At 41.8% G+C, this 19,802-nt stretch overlaps 1 protein-coding gene across 5 annotated transcripts in view; it reads right to left on the bottom strand.

Annotated features, from left to right (window-relative positions):
* The window catches only part of RASAL2 (RAS protein activator like 2), a 146,764-nt gene extending 136,755 nt beyond the window's left edge, over positions 1-10,009 (bottom strand). For all 5 annotated transcript variants that reach the window (XM_051625032.1, XM_051625030.1, XM_051625033.1 and 2 more), the window contains exon 1: positions 9,850-10,009. In XM_051625032.1, coding sequence (XP_051480992.1) covers positions 9,850-9,898 — 49 coding nt within the window. In that variant the 5' untranslated portion in view covers positions 9,899-10,009. The remainder of the gene's footprint in view (positions 1-9,849) is intronic.
* Between the last annotated feature and the right edge of the window lie 9,793 nt (positions 10,010-19,802).

Raw genomic sequence — 19,802 nt, 5'->3', positions numbered from 1 at the left:
CAACTTTTTTACAAATATCTTCAAAAAGGAGCCTGGAAACATTCCACCCTGGGCTGGGGATGCACGAGGCAGAAGTGGTGGGGAGTGGCAAGGGAAGAGGCAGACAGAACAAGGATTAATTTTATTGTTGTTGTTGTGAAGTTGTTTTTTTTTGTTGTGTTTTTTTTTTTTTTCCAAAAAAACAAGAAAGGCCAGGAAATCCTCCCAATTCGGCATTCCCAACACCACCACATTAGATGAAATACAAGGCCTTGGCTTCCTGTTCCCTCCTCACTTCACAGCAAGCAAGGACAGAGCAGGACAATGCCGACGTCAGATCTCACAGGGATGCTACAAATAGAGCAAAGGGCCTGTAGGTCAACTCTGCACAAGCTCAGGGCTTATACTTGTTGTCTGGGTAACATCCAACTTCTTGTTCTTATCCCATAGTTATGCATCTGTTTTTTAGACTATAAAAACCCAGATCAGGTCTTGGGGTCAATAAAGCTCTTCCTACACTTCTCATCTCTAAACCAGACTAACTGGCCAGGCCTCCTGCAAAAGCCAACAAAGCTCTCCTCTTACTACAGCCAGCTGGCAGAGTTTCAGGAGAGATATTGATTAAAAAGGAAGGAATGATGGAAGGAAAAGACTCCAAAGCTCAGAACAACCCCCTCTACACTTGCCACTCCACTGTAGAGGGGATGAGGAGGACAGGGATCCAGTTGGTTCTACTCCTGCCCATATCAAACATGGAAAAGTAGGAAAGTTGACAGAGCACACTTCAAATTTTGTCTCCTTTCCAACCCATATTTCAGGCTACTGCTTTGGAGCAGCTGTGCCCTCCTGTGTCCCAATAGCAGAGCAAGGCACAAGCAGCTTCACACTAAAGGTGCTGGTGGTACAGGATTAACACACAATTTTGAGACTGGGGGAATAAATCACGTGGTTTTACCAGCCTGCAGTTGGCACGATTTCCAGCCTCAAATTACCTCCCTGCACATGTAGGGACACAAGGACAACTGAAACCAAAACAAAACCAAGTTTCTCCTTTCTGAAACACTGTCAAGCTGTCAAGTCCTCCTTTCATCTCGTTGACTGTCTAAAAAAAATATGACCGAAGAAAATTCAGTATTACTCCGGAATAAACTGGAACAGTGGAAAAAAAGCCAGGGATAAATCAGAGCTTATCTTCTTAAAATATAGAGCCCTCAAGGAATATAATTTGCTGCAATTAAATACAAAAAGACAATCCTCAAGATAATCCTTAACAAATCACCTTAAGAGTTTAATAAATTGTGGTTTGGTTTTGGGGATTTTTAATTTTTTTTTTTAAATGCATGTATTAGTGTTTTAAACTGACCTGTCAAACCTACTTCTGAACTTCTCACAGCTGATGAACTTGGGGCCAGAAGAGCAAGTGTGCAAGACAGGTTAGTTTCTAGGACTATCAAGATAACTTTTTTCAACTTTTTAAAATAGCAAAAAGTCTCAGGTCTCTGCTTGTTTCATATATAACTTCACTGAACTTGTGGAGAACATAATATATCCCTCTACCAGACAGTGTGACATCACCAGGCTCTCACAGATTGAAAAGCAATTCGTGATACCAAAGTGCTTGAAAAGAGCTGGCAATGCCATAGATATTTACTGTCCTACAGTAAAGAAATCATCGCTTTCTTCACTTAAGACAGGTTTAATTGCTGATATTTAAAATAACCTTTATACGCTCTTTAGATATATAAAAAAAGTTATTTTAACAAGCTGTCTTCTGAGCTTCCTTGCCCTTCCTTTCTGGGTCACTTAAGCTTTGATACAGACTCTCTTTTCCATGCACAGAAGGCATGAGCTCTTCTCTCTGTATTTTATTACTTGCTTTGTTCCGTACACAGAAAGATGTTCCCCAAGCAGCTGAGAACCAAAATGCTCTGTTCCCAGAGCAGATACCATGATTCACTCTCTACTCACAAGACAGGGTGTAAGATCTCCCACACTTTCTCCCAAAACCCCAACCATTTGCCAAATTTCTAGCATGCCTAAATTAAGCAGGGTTTTTTTGTCAAGTGAACAAGAATTCACATTTCCTGTCAAACCACTAAACCACGTTCAGATCTTAGAACATCTAATTTAGCACGTCTTACTGGTTTGGGTGGAAATTCAGCTACATAGAGACAGTTTGCAAAGCTGCAATGGTCAGTTTGAAAGGAGGATCATTATGATCAAGTCCAGAGGGAATCAACGTATTTACTTGTGCACCCTGGATCACAGAAGTACAAGCAAACACAAGCAAATCCAAAAGTCATTGCTCACACCAGGCTGCTGCTGGTGATTGTGGGTTCACAACTCCAGTGTTTAAAGCAGCACATCTGAGGAACTCATAGCAAAGGTGGGAGAACCCAGACAAATACCTCTTGAACTGCCTTAGTTACTGACATCAGCCTGCAGTGGCATTTCAGATCTACAAAATGTTTTCCAGAAATAGGGCAAGATTTAAACTGATATGATTGCACATCAATTTCTTATTCAGAATCATTTTGTCACATTCACTGGAAAAAAGCTGGGTTTATTCTTGTCCTTCATTCTTCTACCCTACTGGGTTTTTTCAGTTACTTTTTCTACTCCCTCTCCTTTCTGCTCTTCCCATGTAACCACTATCAAATACAACCAATAGATGGATTAAATCATATAACCTTTGTGTTGTATTGACTGTATTTTTCACAGCTGAATAATCCATATCCATTCCAATCTATAGGGATTTTAAGAGACTACATATCACTGAAGTTAAAAGGAGGGTTCACCCACCTGCCCTTCTGCTTTCAGTCCATTTTTCAAAGTCAAAGAATCGCAGAATGGTGGGGGTTGGAAGGGACCTCTGGATATCATCTAGTCCAACCCCCCTGCTAGAGCAGGATCTCCTAGAGCAGATCACACAGGAGCACATCCAAGCAGGTTTTGAATGACTGCAGGGATGGAGACTGCACAACCTCTCTGGGCAGCCTGTTCCAGTGCTGTTACCCTCAGAGTAAAGAAGTATTTTCTCATATTCAGGTTAAATCTCCTGTGTACCAGTTTGTGACCATCACCCTTTGTTCTGTCACTGGACACCGAGAAGAGTCCAGCCCCATCATCCTGACACCCCCTTTTCAGATATTTATAAGCATTATGAGATCCCCCCTCAGTCTCCTTTTCTCTCAGCTGAACAGCCCCAGCTCTCTCAGCTTTTCCTCACAGGGCAGATACTCCAGTCCCTTAATGATCTTAGTGGTCCTGTGCTGGACTCTCTCCAGTAGCTTCTTGTCCTTGAACTGGGGAGCCCAGAACTGCACACACAGTACTCCAGGTGAGGCCTCCTTACATTTCAATAGATTCAACAATGCAAAAAAAATCTATTCCAACACTGATTTAATTTTCTCTTCTTAACACTTTTTGAAGTTGGCAATGAGAGGAATATTAAAACGAGAGCTTCATCTCCTGTAACATTAAGATCTCTAAATTTAGTACTAGAGAGTCAAAGGAACTTCTGAATGAACCAGAAGGTGGCAATTTCTGGGTAATACCACCAAAGCCAGGGGAGAAATCACTGCTCTCGCATTCTATTATTAAATGCAATGTAATTAAATGCAAGGATTCCTATTAAAATAACTGAAGCCAGTTGCCATAAACTACACTACTGGGAAAATTAAACAGAATGAAAAACCAATGCAGCAATACAAAAGAGATTAGTGACACACAACACAATTTCTCACTGAAGAAAAAGGATGAATAAATGTGTATTTAAAGCTCAGAAATTTAGAGGCAAAAGTAAGAGGTGAAACATGACATACAGAGGAAGGGGAAGGGAAGAGAAGGAAGAAACATGTACTTGTTATCTCAATATCTTAACTTCAGGGATGCCAGAAGGAGTAAAGACACCACAGAGTAGTTCCACTGCAGCTTCTTCTGACAGATAGGTCTGATGCAGCCATTAGCTGGCCGTACGAATTTGATGACTGATGTAGAGCTCTTGAAATCTGACAACTAGAAAGCTGTAATTCAGCAAGTATAGATATATTTGAGCACTTTCTCAGGAAAATTTCATTCCGAAAATAACTAGCCACTGCCATGATTGTCCCAGAAAGGAGCTGGCAATGTCAAAAGATTCATTGTACAGCTTTAAAATCTACTGACACAAGCAGGAAATTAATGTTTGTTCTTTTTCTGACTAGCCTAGTTAGAACTTCCAGCATTAACTGAACTCCCAAGTTTACACTCCCTCTTCCTTCTACCTAAACTATCATCTAATTTGTTATCTCCTCTCAGGCCCTACTGAGATGAGAAATCTCATTTTCAAAACTAATTGTCTCCCTTACTGTTATCTGATAAGAACACTCAGAATTGCAAATTTAATCATGATAATAGCAGAAAATACTGACAAGTGAACGTGAATACCTCAAGTGTTTACAGCATCAGCAGTAACTGGTATTTATTTACATAGTGGTAGTAGTGGAGAGCTGGTTGGCAGAAGGCAAAACAGTTTCATGTCACAACTGATACTGCAACCACCTGCTGTGAACTTTAGGTGGAGAAAGGCAAGGATATTAAAAAAATATTATGTTCAGCAATTAAGGTAACTTAACATGGATAACGGAACATTTAAGAAATCTTCCCCATTCAGAATTACACTGGCTTCATTCAGTTTGGAATTAAATCAGGAAAAAGTCTATTGATCACTAAAAAAGCCTGTTCTAAACAATCAGGATATCTACAGCCCTCCAAGCAAAAACACAGAGAGGATAGTAAAGAATATTATTAGTCCAGTTTGTGAAGCTGGAAACACTATAATGTGGACCTCCTAATTATCTTGTGAAGAACCTAAGTCCAAAAGGAAAGCCTGGCCAGAGAATTTGACTTGGACTTTGGGGATAAAGAAATACCCTATTTTGTCATGTCAGAGAGGGAGTGGGAGATGTCCCTGCCCAAGAAGGGGAACTGGAGCTAGATGGTCTTTAAGGTCCCTTCCAACTCAAACCATTTTATGATTCTTTGATTCTATGACTGCAAATTTAATTCCATTAAGAAAAGTGACTATGGAACAATGCAAGGAGCCTTGTTGCAGTTGCTTGGTTATCTGTAGTGAGGAGGAGACACAGAGATAAAGAATAGGAAAAAGATTGCTTTTAATACAAAAAAAAAATCTTCAGAGACCAGTGATTCACTACTGATGACAACTTTGCGTTTTAGAGGCTAAAATGTTTTCATTATTTCAAAAAATTGAAATATGAAGTTTCCAGTAAAGAGAAATAGGAACTTAAACATGCAACCCCAGGCACAAATACAGGCTGGGGGGAGAATGGCTGGAGAGCAGTCCTGAGGAGAAGGACTTGGGGGTGGTAGTTGATGAGAAGCTGGACATGAGCCACCAGTGAGTGCTGGAGCCCAGAGGACCAGCTGTGTCCTGGGCTGCATCAAAACAAGTGTGGCCAGCAGGGCCAGGGAGGGGATTGTCCCCCTCTACTCTGCTGAGACCTCACTGGGAGTACAGTGTACAGTTCTGGAGCCCTTGGCACAGGAAAGACATGTAGGTGTTGGAGAGGGTCCAGAGAAGGAACACAAAGATGATGAAAGGCCTGGAGCAGCTCTGCTCTGGAGACAGACTGAAAGTGTTGGGGCTGTTCAGCTTGGAGAAGAGAAGGCTCCAGGGAGACCTTAGAACACCTTCCAGTGCCTGAAGGGGCTAGAGGAAAGCTGAGGAGGGGCTTTTGACCAGAGAGGACAGTGATAGGACAAGCGGTAATGGGTTTACCCCTTTAAACCAAAAGAGGGTAGATTTAGGTTAGACATCAAGAAGAAATTCTTCACCATGAGGGCAGTAAGGTGCCGGAATAGGTTGCCTAGGGAGGTTGTGGAAGCCCCCTCCCTGGAGGTGTTTAAGGCCAGGCTGGATGAGGCTTTGTGCAACCTGGTGTAGTAGGAGGTGTCCCTGATCATAGCAGGGATATTGGAACCTGATGACCTTTAAAGTCCCTTCCAACCTTAACCATTCCACCATGCTATGATTCTATGATTTTGTACTTTAATCTGCTTAATTTCTGCTCCATTCTGCAATTATCTGTCTGCAGAGCAAATAGCACACAACATTCTGTGCTTAGCTTGCTTAGTTTATAGGAACAATGAATATACAAGCTAACACACATTTGAAACAGATGTTTTGTTCCCTTTTTTTTTTTTTTTTTAAGAACATTAAAAGACTGGCTGAAGACAAGATTCTGATGGCTCCACGACAGAAAGCAGTATTACTAAATCCAAACCAGAGAGACTATTTCTGACACCTGTACGATTTCCATTACGCAAGATGCTTTTGTTAGCAAATATGTTCTACCCCGCACGCTCGCTTGAACTGGCAGCATAAATGCCACTGCACTCAGGTGATTGAGTGAATATTGAAGCTCCCTTTTTGCCACAGCACGCTGAACTGACAGCTTAGTGGCTACTACCTTTAAAATCCATACTATTTTATATACGGCCCCAATTTATCATCCTCAGCAGTCTCAGATATAAGATATTCCTCACGCGTTAAAAAAAATCCTCGAGGTACTGGAGGCTCCTGTTACACCACTATTATTTACCTTCTGAAAGATAGTAATTCTATGATGGTGCAACCATTAAGGCTGTTAACTTTCCTGCTATTTACAAGTCTTGATGTGACAACTTGAACTTAAATTTAACAGATTCTTGTATCCAGTATCATCTTGCAGCGCCTTCAGGTGATACAGCAGCACCATTTGTGGCAATACAACTGAAATAATGGGTGTCATTTCAAATGTTAACTAAAAGGAAACACAGCATAAAGTTATAAAAAAAAAAAAGGATACTGCCTAGTTAAGTGCTTATTTGTAAAGAACAGCAAAATCTTAATGTCTTGAGTTTTCTATACAATTTGTATTTTTGTATTTTATAAGGAAAGCAATGATGTTCTAGAACAGCCAATTTCACTTAAATGTCTCTTCAGCTAGGGCCTGGCTCAAGCTTATTTCAGTTTATCTCAAATCCAAAAAATTATCTGCATTTTCTCCTGCAGCTGTAGACCACCAGATAGGCAAATTAAACAGTATTTTAAAAGTAACAGGGATCCCAGGGGAAGAGAGATAAATACAACAGCATTTGTTAAGCTGGCAAAATGCCATTCGCCTACTTTGACCTTGACGTTTTATTGCCTTTTGTTTTAAATAAAGATTGAAAGCTTAGGATGTTCATTTTCACCACCACTTCATGAAGTGCTCACAAGTTCTCTATCAGAACTGAGCTTAAACATATTTATATAGAGGGTCATTAAAAAAAATCAGCTGTCTCAAAGTAACTGGAATATAACTCCTGCTGAAATAGCCTCTGACCATGTCTATTTTTATACAGACGTCACCACAGAGAAGTCCCTTCTAAAGACTGATGTTCATTCATTTAGTTCATTAATCCTGAAAATCTCTGAAAGCTGCTGAGAGTTGCTGCCAGCTGCAAACCAACAATACACAAATCCAAGATCACTTTCAGATATCCTGGTAGTAAATCTCTCACTGGGAACTAAAGACGAAATACAAAATTTTATTTATTATTATTTTTTTATGGCATGAGAAGAGTTAAATAAAGAAGAGTGGAAATCAGTCAGAGACCCTACATAGCAGAGACAAAATGCTTATCAGCCTAATTTGCTGCAGACTTTTCTTCTGCCAGAATTACACGTGACAACACAGAGTAAGGTGTAAATCTATATTCTTGCTGCTCCCCATACTTTAAACACTGGAAAATAAATACTGTAAGTGTCCTTTATGCTTCTTTATAACGTTTCCTTCCTGCGTTGTTTCTTTCTCCATCAGATCACTCACTGCAGCATTCCTTTTATCCACACATTGGTACAAAGATCGGGCAGTAATCTGGGATTATAGAACTGAAGTCTCAGGACCCAACATCCACAAATGAAGAAACCAGACTTCCAGTACACGCTTTCTGTAGGGCAGAAGGAGTGTTTGTATTTATACACTCTAACCAAACATTTTTTCAAGGGATATGCCTCCTCTGGGGTCAGCCTCCCACCAGCTGTATTTCACACCATCCTCCTAGCATTGCAGGTATTTAAAAAAAATGAAATAAAATGCATTTAGCACAAATCCCCACAGAGTAAATAATGAGGTTTAAGTCTAAAAAAAACCTCTCTGGAGATTGTGAAATCCCACTGAAAGTTATTAAATCAATGCTTATTACATGTTTCCCTGTTGGCTATGTTTCCCTCATCAAAGAATTGTGCTTTCAAACATTGATGGGCTAAAACTTCTCTGAAGAGAACTATGCAAAGTAAGTGTATGTTCTAGTAGTCTAATATCTGCTAGACTTCCCTGCAAAAAACTCCTCTACATTAATTCTCAGACTGACTTTTTTTTTTTCCCCAAGTGAAATTTCAATTAGAATCATTCCAATCTCCTTATCTCTGGAACAAGGAAATGTATTTATTTATTTTCACTCAGCTTATTTTCGTAATTTACCCGAAGTCCCAAGTTATTTACAGAGAGATCAGGGAGATCTCCTCTTCATTTTCCTATATTTGTCACGCTATGTCTGTTACAAAGTTATCAGGGAGATTACTCTGGTTTATATGACATCTCAGTTTTTCCTAGAGGCAGAAAGTCATGGTTTCTAAGAAGTCTTGAGTAAGCAAAGAGAGACATTTGCCACAAGATCACTTTCCCAGCAAAGCCCAAGGCAATACTCTGCACGTCCAGTCCCTAACTTCTACACAAGACGCTGCTCACACTCGTGTCAAGTATCCCCCACTCAACTGCAGCCTTAGGAGAGACCAGCAGCAGTCAGTAACTCACAAAGATCCTGTTTTCCAAGAACAACCTTATACATTGATAAAATTGGCACTTGCACAAACCTGATCACACATGACTCAAATTGTGCCCTCCTCTCCTTACCGAACTCTGGAGAAGAGAGAAGTTGCTCTGCTTGGGGAGGGTTGTTTCAGCCTCCAATAACTCATCAAATCAGCCCTAATTAGCCTGAGTTATTGAAGAGCCTTTTGCCCTATTAAAGATGGATTCACTCAGATATGCTGCTGCAAAAATTGTTTCCTGCTGTGGCAGTTTATGATGTTTGCTTTACAGGACAGCAGCACGAAGAAAGGACTCTTGCACCAGGCTAATAAAATAAATTCCTGAAACCTGAGTCGGCCTTTTAAAAACACTCACCGGGTACACATATAATCACACTCTATAATTATTCTAATTTGCACAATTAAGAGCTGAATAAACACCATAAATTTAAATGAAAAACCCCAGGCACAGGCTGGTGCTGCTACTGGAATATTTTAAAACCCAAAACACACAACACTGCCGCTGCTGCTTTCTGTAACCACTGCAACATGAGAGCACCTTACTGAAATCCAGTTAGGTACTTACCACCAAATCAAAAGAAAAAGCAATAAAATTGTTTCTCCTACAGCTTATTAGCATCCTTTTCTTCTCAATCCCACCTTCTGGTACAGTCACAACTGACATAACAGTTTATATGCTCCAGAGATGCCCATCTCCTGCAAGCTGCCCACTCCTCCCAAAACCTCCCAAATTAAAAGCCATCCTACGTATAAGGACTAGTGCTCTTATTTAGCCAAGCTAAGGCAGAAATGCCAGGGCGCACTGAGGAACAGACTTTACAAGTGACTTCTGGATAACCATCTTCTCCATGAACAAAGGTTTTGGAATTTCCAGGTAGCCATCTGGCACTGGAAATGGAAGATGAAAACAATACCCAACAGCTCTTGGTCCACTACCACATTTCTCTTCCTTGCCACCTAAACCCCGATCGGTTATCTCTCCCATCAGGCAAGATGTTTCTCATACTCACCACCGAACAGCTTTGTCTGCTCTAGCATCTTCCTCACCAGGCTTGCCATACTGGATTTTTTCCCCACGTTATCTAAATCTCCTCAGGACCAAACTGGGTAAAAGACATAAAAAACCCCGCCCGCTGCATCTAGTCCCTGCGTCTCCACCGGTCCCTTGGCTTCTTCTAACAAGGCTGCACAGCGTCTGGAGGAACCAGGCTGAAAACAGACACACACACACACGTACATGCACATGCACAGGAAGCTTGGAAACAAATCAGTATTAAACGTACTGACTTCCTTCTTCATGCTCCAGTATCCCTGCTGTAAACAAGAACTGCATATTAGCTAAGCGAAGCTGAAAAGTCCAGCAGAGGAGGACAAAAGAAGGGAGTGGCTCCAGCAAGGAATAACTATTTTAAATACACAAACATCTTCCCATCAGATTAAAACTAGCTTTTAAATTAGGCAAATTCTGAAACCATTGTTGTGATAGAATAACTCAAGACAAACAGGAGACGCTGCTTCCTCCTCTGGAGAAGTCTCCCAAATTTCCAGTACGAAGCGTCCCGTAAGTTTCCAAGTGCCTGGACAAAAAGACCTGAGAAGTGTTCGTGTTGGTCCAGGGACAGAAGGCAAAAAAGGGGGAGGCAGATGCAGAAACAAGTCCCAGAAGAGACACCACCACCTACATATGCTGCACCTTGTAGTGTCGGTGACATGAACGAGCAGAGGAGAGATGCTCAGGTCATGTCCCGGTCAGACCTCGTGGCTGGGGCTACCAGCCCTGCCCCACAAGTCAGCCACCAGATCTTGGAAACAAGGGTAGCCTGGCAGGAAGTACATTTGTGTGTGTATGTGTCCTCCAAACCTGCAAGACTGCTGCCATCAGGAGGCCTGCTGCATCCAGACATCCTTGGAAGAAGAGGTAAGGCAGGATGGACAGGGCAGCTTTGGTCCATCACCAAGGACCAGCCAAACAGTGACATCCTCACCCTCAGCTTGGACATAGCCATAGCACCCTTTATGCTTAAAAATTCTAGTCTGGTGGACTTCTCCCCAGTGACCTATAGCAGGAAAGGCTGAGATACATCCTTTGCAGCACAAGAAACTTCTCCTTGTCTCTGAAGGTACACCAAAGTTACAACAGTTCTTGGTCTGGCATCTTCAGCAGCCAGTACCTTCATATATAATGCTAATGCAATAGTGCCTGACCACTGTGTGGTTCCTCAGACTGAATCGTGCAGTTGCCAGCACAAAAGGCTGAGTGAAGAGAAGCTGGCAGCTTGGGGATACTTAGCTCCAAGATGATAAGAAGTGCCTGTCTGAAAAAGCTGCCCTCTTACGCCTTTTCAGACAGATGCATGTTATTTATCTTTCTATCAAAGACCGCTTGTCTCATAAAAGAGCTTTATTACATCTAAGCTGAAACACTGAAAGATGTGCAACTATTCAACAAATGTCCTTTTTATTACCACTTTGCAAAGTTGGCTATTAAAAGATCCCCCCTTTTTTTCTTAATACAGCAACAGCAGAGTTGACAGTCTGCCTCTCTCACTCCTCTTCCCACCCTGTCTTTCAAGACAAACCAAATTCTCATAAAAGTAAAATAAAATTAAAATGCTGCTTTCCCTTTAGGCATTTAACTGCAAGATCAAGGAAGAGGTTAGGGTCAAAAAAAGAGAGCTGCTCTTAAAAACAGAGACTTCACATGAATCTTCCCAGGGTACATGGGACCAGTTTCACAACAATTCTCCACGTAAGAGAGAGAAATACAATTACAGAGAAGCAAGGGAGCACAGGGCAAGCAGTATGCAAGTCTTCTGCCCAAGGGCTGATTCCTCTTGTTCCACTGTCCAAGCTTAAAAAGCAACATGTCGTTAGGGAAGAACTGGACAGTTTAAAACCTTCCCTTCCATCTAACCAGAAACAACACACTGGCATGTAAGAGTTTGATTGAGAAAGCATCCCCCTTAACTTATGCCCCTTCGCTTTCCAAGGGGCCATTCCATGAGCCACAGCTGGCCCAAGCCCTGCCAGAAGACTTCATCCAGACATTGGTTTACCTCTCAGTCTTATCTCCTGATAGCTCCTGAGATACTAGGCAGGGAATTGGTCATGCAAGTTTTTATTCTGGCAAACTCTTCCCTGCTAATCTTTTTAGCGGGCCATGTGATAAAACTCTTAACACAATCAATGAAAAACAAACCAAAAACAAACCTGAAAAAACATTAACCATCTTCAACAACAAAACATGAGTCCACATCATTTAGACTTAAGACTGCACAGCCACATAGACACATACCATGGCACAGGACTGTGCCTGGATACATATGTCCATGTGCATGAGCACATCCAAGGACAGTTCAGGACCATTCCCAGTCTCTTCGGTAGCCCTTGAGAGGTCAAGAATCGTAGAATAATAGAACGGTTTAGGTTGGAAGGAACCTTAATTTCATTTAGTTTCAACCTCCCTGCCATGACTGGGGACACCTCCCACTAGACCAGATTGCCCCAAAACCCCATCCAACCTGGACTTCCAACACTTCCAGGACTGGGGCATTAACAACCTCCCTGGGCAACCCATGCTAGTGTCTCACCAACCTCAAAGGAATTTCTTCCTAATGTCTACCCTAAATCTCCCCTCTTCCAGTTTAAATCCATTCCCCATCATCCCATCCCTCCCCGCCCTTGTCCAAAGCCCCTCCCCAGCTTTCCTTCAGGCACTGGAAGGTGCTCTAAGGTCTCTCTGGAGCCTTCTCTTCTCCAGGCTGAGCAACCCTAACTCCATCAGCTTGTCTCTATAGCAGAGATGCTCCAGATCTCTGAACATCTGTGTGACCCCTCTGGACTCACTCCAACACTTCCATTTGAGCAAGGAAGCTCAACTTGTGATCAGCACCAACACCATGCAAGTAATTTTTGGGAAACTGATCTGTACACAAGACAATGTGAGGTTCATATAGTCCCATATGCCAGCTAACTGGTTTAATATAAGTCTTGATGTGCACATCTACCAAAAAGCATCCAGAATTTCATTGTTCAAGTGTAATGAAAGCACAGCTACAGTACAAAACACAAATCACTTTGTTAACAAGCATCAGTCAAAGTAGGCTTCACATTAACGCCCTCACCCTTGCCAAGTACTGAAACAATTACCACATGAATATTAACAGGGGTTCCTCAGCAGGATGATACGATTATCATGGGGAATCTCAGGAGATGCTGCAAGACTCTGCACAATGCCTCGAATTTGAATGAATTTAAAGAGTGATTACTGCAGGCTGCATAGGCTCTTCAGCCTGGTTACAGAGGGGGCTCCAGGTGATAAAAATAACAGGCCCCAGGATGAGACCATTTGGGAGCAACAGAAAACATCGCTGCTTCCACAAACTGCATTCTGAAGAGTCACAGCCCTTCATGTATTCAGAAGGGGAAAAAACAATAGAATTATAGCATCCCATAAGGAGAATAAAAATGGTCTTGCATGTGGCATCTGTTTAAGGTCACATAAAAAGAGGAATCAGGTCAGTTAACCTCCTGAAGAGGTTTTTCTGGGATAAACACCAACATAACGCACAAAGACGGGAATGGGGAGAACGAAGAGCAACACACAGGCTTCAGACCAGACAAACTGCTCAAACTCTTCTACTCCCTTTGATTTTCAACCTCACTTCCCCAGTATTAGTGGCTTCCACCTATTACACACCAAATGTAATGGTATAAAAGCTGATGACAGCTCCTCATCTGGTTCCAGAAACACAAGGAGTCATGCAGTTTCCCACAGCTGAGCCTGCCCAGGTTTATGGCTCTCTTGGCAGTTGGGACTTTCAAACAAAGTTTTAATGCTTTAGTCTAAAGCTTCACAAGCAGCACCTTAGATCTGGGCATCTTCCCTTTGTTTGTCATCTGTTTATGGAAAGTTGTAGTAAAAGCTTGCTCCTAACAGAAATAAGGTAAATCATGTCTTTAATATTACATATAAAAACTGCAATTAGAATTTTTGCTTCAGTCAGAAACATACCCAAAATCACAGAAATTATCACCTTGGGTAGCTAGGATACCAGGATATATTTTATGTTTGGGATCTCATATAGTTATATGTGATTCTGCAACAAGACATAAAAAGGGTGCTGTGATTTCAGGTCGCACTTGTGCAAAAGATCCACGAGCACCTTCAATTTTACAAGGTTTAACCAAAAAGGAAGGACATCCTCTCCCCATCCTTGAATACCACTATCTACAGACTCTTACAAGAAAAAGAACAAAAAGTTGACACCCAGCACAGTGACCTGATGTTTTCCATGCACTGGCCCTCTGATAAGCACACAAATACCTTCTGCTGGGCGTTTTCCCTGTTAACCTTCCTGACCAGAAGCATTAATGCTCAGAAGAAAACGGAACCTAATGCAGTAGGTAATGATACTAAATATAAGCAATGAGTCAAATCACTTTGTTTCTCAGGCGTTCAACTTAACGAGTCATTTCAGAAGTTCAAAAACAAAGTCCCTGTGCAGGCCATAGAGGAGATGATAATTTCTCATTTTTACTTTTCTTTTTCTGTGAAATGCAGTCTTAAAACCAGAATTATTACAGCTGAAACATGCAGTTCAGGCAATTTTTTATAGCAGCTGTTAGTATAAAAAAACTTTATCAGCAGTGACCATCTAAGAAACATTATTACAACTGGCATAAGCAAGAGAAAGGAGGTACAGTAAAAAGCACACAGGACATGGAGCATTCAGGAGACCACTGTGATTTCTTTCAGAGAGCTCCTGCCATGGTTTTGGCTACAAAGCCATGGGATCTTAGTGTGCACTGTTCAGGCAAGGCAGATTAAATTGGCTCGGATGGCCCCTGCCAGGCATAAAACTGAGCATGCAATGGAGGTGGGAGGAGGGGGATCTTCTCCCCAACTCCACCAACTCCAGCAGAAGGACAGGAAGAGTCCAAAGCATTCAGCTGCCTTGAAAGTGAAGTCTCAAGGCTGGCAAAGTGACAGAAAGGCAGCAGGAGATGCTTCCCGCTATGTGGAGGACAGTAGGAGGCTGCTTTTGAAACAGAAAAATAGACACTTCTTCAAAAGGAGAGATTACATATCTAACAGTCAAGTCAATGGAGGAAATCAATGATGCTTTAATAGTTTTGATCATTCTCAAAGCATTTACACAGCTTGCATTCAAAGCCTTTCTTTTAAACGAAACACCAACAGATGAAAGACCTGCTGGATTATTAAAAAAGAAATTCACATTAACATGTTCATTTATTAAAAAGTTTATATCTACAGATATTCACCAATTCCCCAATACCCACCCCTACAAATTGTATCCAATCTGGAAAAAGTAATCTAATTGAAAAATTCAATTTTTTAAGCCTCTTCAGTGCCATGTCTCTCAGCCCATTGACTAGGAATCAAGATAGCCAGGGAAAGGAGCACTGAGACTACATGAGACTGCTAGAATTTTGTCTCCAAAGATGGTCCCTATTTGGAAGCAGCAGTATATTAATTTTCTACATCTAAATGCCCTCCTATAGCAGCTATGTATCTCTGGTTTGCTTTAGCAAAATCTGAAACATGGGAGGAAAAAAAAACAACACAGTAAAAAAAGTTGCAAACATGGAGTTAGCCTTTTCTGCATGCAGCACTACTTCTCTAAAATAGAGCCTGTTATTTTATCCACATTTTACTGTCTGAAAAAATCAGACTTTCTCTCAGCAGCTCGGCAAGCTCTCAGTACAGGGCTGAGGTTCATCCTCCCCTCAACAAACAAGTTCACCATGGCTGTGGTTGTCTGAACGTGCATGTTACAGTCCTCACTGAGGATTCCAAGAGCTGTTCTAGCTGAGTTTTTTCAAGCTTCATATTCCTTCCCCAGCTTCTTGCCCAGCAACCTACCTTCCGTGGAAGAAGACCCCTTCTCCCTGCAGCTTCTCTTACCCACGTTTGCACAATTCATAGTAGGAAAAAAGAAGACGACAGGAAGAGGAGGCCAGGTCTTCTGATAGAGGGATGTGGAGGTCAAGTACAGGAAGTTTAGAAGAGGGAATCTCATGTCTGTCCTTAAAGCAGCAGTTGCTGGGATCTGCAGGGCAACCTCAGCAGCTACAGATGGTGTCAAAGCAAAACAGGCAGCCTGCTACTGCAGGCAAACGCCTGTTCTGCATACACACAGAACCCATAAGAAGGCAAAAAATTCAAGCCCCAAATATAAGGTTCACTGTGACAAACGTTCCTCACCTCTAGCACAACATCCTTGATGAACAAATTAGCTTTGCTTGACTTTATCCAGTATTTTAAGGTGTACTAAATCAAAAGTCCATAAAAAAGAGTGAAGTTTTAAATTCTGTCAATAAAATCTCTGCCCTTCCTCCCCTGGGAGACAGAGAATTTTTTGCCTTTGAGCTGCAATTTGAGCCAGGTTTTAAAGAAAAGGAGCTAAAAGACAAGGAGCTAAATTCAGAAGATGGGAAATCTGAAACGAAAGATGAAAAAGAACTGTGCAAATGATGCCATTTCCAGTAAGGGGGGGGAAAGCCTTTGTGGCTGACAGACAGTCATGTGTGCCAGGCTGGCAGATCTCAGCAGCAAGGAGTTTTCAGCAGCCTAATTGCTTCTTTTGAGTGAATAACCCAGAATCCAAACAGGAAATTTACTGGAAACTGAATAAGAAACAGCCAGTGGTTCATTCTGCAGATGACGGTGTTTTCAAATGAAATCAACAATGAAGAGATTACAGCTTCCTAATCTAACCACATATTTAAAGACATAAGGGAGGAAAGAGGGGAATGGGGAAGTCAGGGAGACTGAGGATGGGAAGATAAAGCATCAGATTTCAACAGATTAAAAAATGGGGAGACAATGGAAGAAATGTGCTTTTAGATTTTTGTCTTTACATACTCTGTTGGTTCTCATGCAGGATTCTGAAATCCTTAACCCAGTGTAAGCAGAGGAACATGACCTGGAATAAGGCTGGCATCTCTGTAGAAAAACAATTTGGGGGTACATATAGGAGACAGAAATGTATTTCTATAACCCTGTGTTTAGTACAGGAAGGAAATACTGTCTGCACCCACAGAACACCCATCTCACTTCTGATGGCTATTCCCAGAGGTGTGTTCCCAGTTTTTACCACTGGCTCTGCTGGGAGGCAAGATTAACAAATTTGTTGTCAGCATCAGTCCAACAAAAAAACATGTCAGACCTCGCCTTACCCTGTGCCCCTTGTTTCAGAGAGGGCACTCCAGCCAAAGGATACTAAAAAGAGAAAAGGGCAAGTGGAAGTCTCCAAGCTTCATCTCCCTCATTCTCAGTTGCCCCTCAGCAATACCAAACTTACTAATTTGTAGCTTTTTTTGCTAATTCTTGAAGTCTGGAATAGGTTTACTGCAGGTGTCAATACCCTAAAAGCAGGATGCAGATACTAATCTTTAGCACAAAGGTTTTCTTTACCAAGAAGCTCAGCCAAGCAAAACAATAATTTTTTTTAAAACCTCTCTCAAAAGATAACTATTTGCCTCCCTCTCGCCTGTTTAAAATAATTCCCATGGTTCTTAAAATAAACTCCTAAGTATTAAGGTTAAGTTCTAAAAATGCAAGAGGTACGAGCCCTTTTGCCACCCCAGCTCCCACACCTGTCACCTTTCCAGGCAATTGCATCCTTGCTTATAGCAACTGAACAGCTTGTCTCTTCCAAAAGGAAGGTCCTCCCACGCTCAGTGCACCCCACCATCCTCAAACCTTCAATAAAAAGGACTGCTGAGCTCTGGAACCAGTTTAAGAGGGGGGAAAAACTCTGGTGGTAGTGAGCTATGATGCTGGTTTAGGCATATTATGAAACCTCCCCAGCATGCAATAGGCTCAGGTCCCCAAAAGGAGCCATGGGCTTGCAGGAGAGCACACTGTAAAGCCACCCTCCACCTAGAGCAATTCTCCCAGCAGGAATTGGCAGCACAAGAGAGGCCAGGCTGCTTATGTCATCCTCCAGGATAGGAGCAGAAACTGGCCAGTTTCTTCTCCTTCTCCTCCTGGGATCTCCCCCTTGCCCCACTGCTGACCAGACATTTTTAATCTCTGTGACTACATATGAGATCTTTCACTATGGCAGTTGGCAGACAGCTGCCAGAAACCCCTTCTTAATCCCTGAAGTTGAGCACATTGGTAAGGAAAACAAAACAGTTCAAAACCACATGAGACTCTTGTAATTTGCCCTCCAAAATAAGCCTAGAAGCCCATGGCAACCCACGTGCAAAGGAATGTATTTTTCCACACAAAACCTCAAATGAACATTTCAGTCCCCCATCACCGTGGGAATCAAAACTGCTGTTTTTGAAAAGTCATGGATTCATCCATTGGCTGTGTGAAAGCTCAAATGCATCGCTTAATGAAGCAATTGTTTTTTCCTTTAGTGGAACAGAAAGGTGTTTGTTTTCAGTTGTTCTGCACAACTCATCTTCGTGATGATCCCAAACGGATCTTTACGTGAGCATACGCACGCCTCTGCCACGGGGCAGGCACTTGTTTTTTTAGGGTAGGTGACAGAAAAAGAAAAGATAGAAGACATTGTAGGCCAAAAAAGCAAACCACATCTTCACGCTAGATTTCAGCTGTGTCACTAAAGTAATATTAGTGAATATTCCCCTCCTATGTCTTTGAAGTACCAGGTTTTCCTTGAGCTACAATTAGTGGCTACCTAGCAAGAAGAAAACTCACCAGCCTTCCTCTCTTTCCTCCTCTTCAAAGGCTGGAGAGGGTGAAAGCATGAAGCAGGGGTAGTATTCATGAGAGAGATGCTAATTCTACCAAAGGAATTAGGAATATCTTTACGCTTGAGCACCAGTTACCTTGGTCTATTGAAGCTGAGTTGACTTGACCACTCATTGCTTTCTTGTGAGAGTAACTGTGAGTCAGTCAGCTAAAAAACTTCAGGGTGTAGCTCAGTGTTATGCCCAAGTTGTTCAAGGTTTTCTAAGAGGGGGTAAGTTAGGCATTTGACAGGCTGTTGGACTGCAACCAGAGGAATCAATATGCAGACTAATATTTATTTACCAAGAAAGAAGCCTACCCCACAACTGTAAAACATCTCAGGGACACCATTTTCATTAAAGGTAAAAGGCTTTTTGGATGCCCAAAGTATGGTTTCAAATGCTAATGCACCACCAACATGTCAATAAGCAGCTAAAATAATTTGTGTAAAATGGTTTTATGCAAAATGATCATTTTAAGGGAGCAGGGGCAGGGTGAATGGGAACCACAAGTCTTGTGCATTTATTCCCCTGAATAAAATGCAAACTTGAAAGCTTAGTGAGGGGACAGAGGAGATTGTCCCCTTGGCACAGAGAGAAAAGAAGCTTGGCTTCTCAGTGGCAATTGCTGAAAACTCTAATTTTCTGAAAAGGAGTGCAGGTAAAAGGCATTCCAAAGAACATCAAAAGGCAGAAACATTGTGGTAAGAAAATCAGAAAGATGGCACACAACTCCACATGGGGCAGTGCTAAGTAAGGGAAGTGCACAGACTAAGAGGCAGGATGAGATGTACCAGGTGTTACACAAGAAGGAAACAAGAGAGGGGGAAGAAAATAAAAAATAAAGCCAGACTGGTTGTTTTGGGGTTTGGGAGAAAAGAAATACAGGAATTGGAATGACTGAAGTATATATAACTGTTTATTTCCTATTAAACCATATGGGACAAGATCATACAGGTATTTTTCACCTCAGCTAATAAGCACATATCCTCAGGCTAGTAAGTGCCAGTTATATTTTTCCAAAGACTCGAGGAAATATTTGTATTCAAATTAAAAATAAAAGGGAATGCTCACTTAATCTGCTATGCAATCTGAATCCCCACTTATAAATGGCAGGGACTGGAGACAATGAGAAATTGCTAGATTACACAGTCCTCTGCAATGCAGTCAGCAACAGCTGAGGGGTAAAGTTGGAAAAACACCAACACACTTAAGTATGCCAAATTAAGTT

This window comes from Apus apus, chromosome 7 (assembly GCF_020740795.1).
Source record: "Apus apus isolate bApuApu2 chromosome 7, bApuApu2.pri.cur, whole genome shotgun sequence".
NCBI lineage: Eukaryota > Metazoa > Chordata > Aves > Apodiformes > Apodidae > Apus > Apus apus.
The sequence above is the reverse complement of the archived record's forward strand: the minus strand, read 5'-3'. Positions and strand labels throughout refer to the sequence as shown.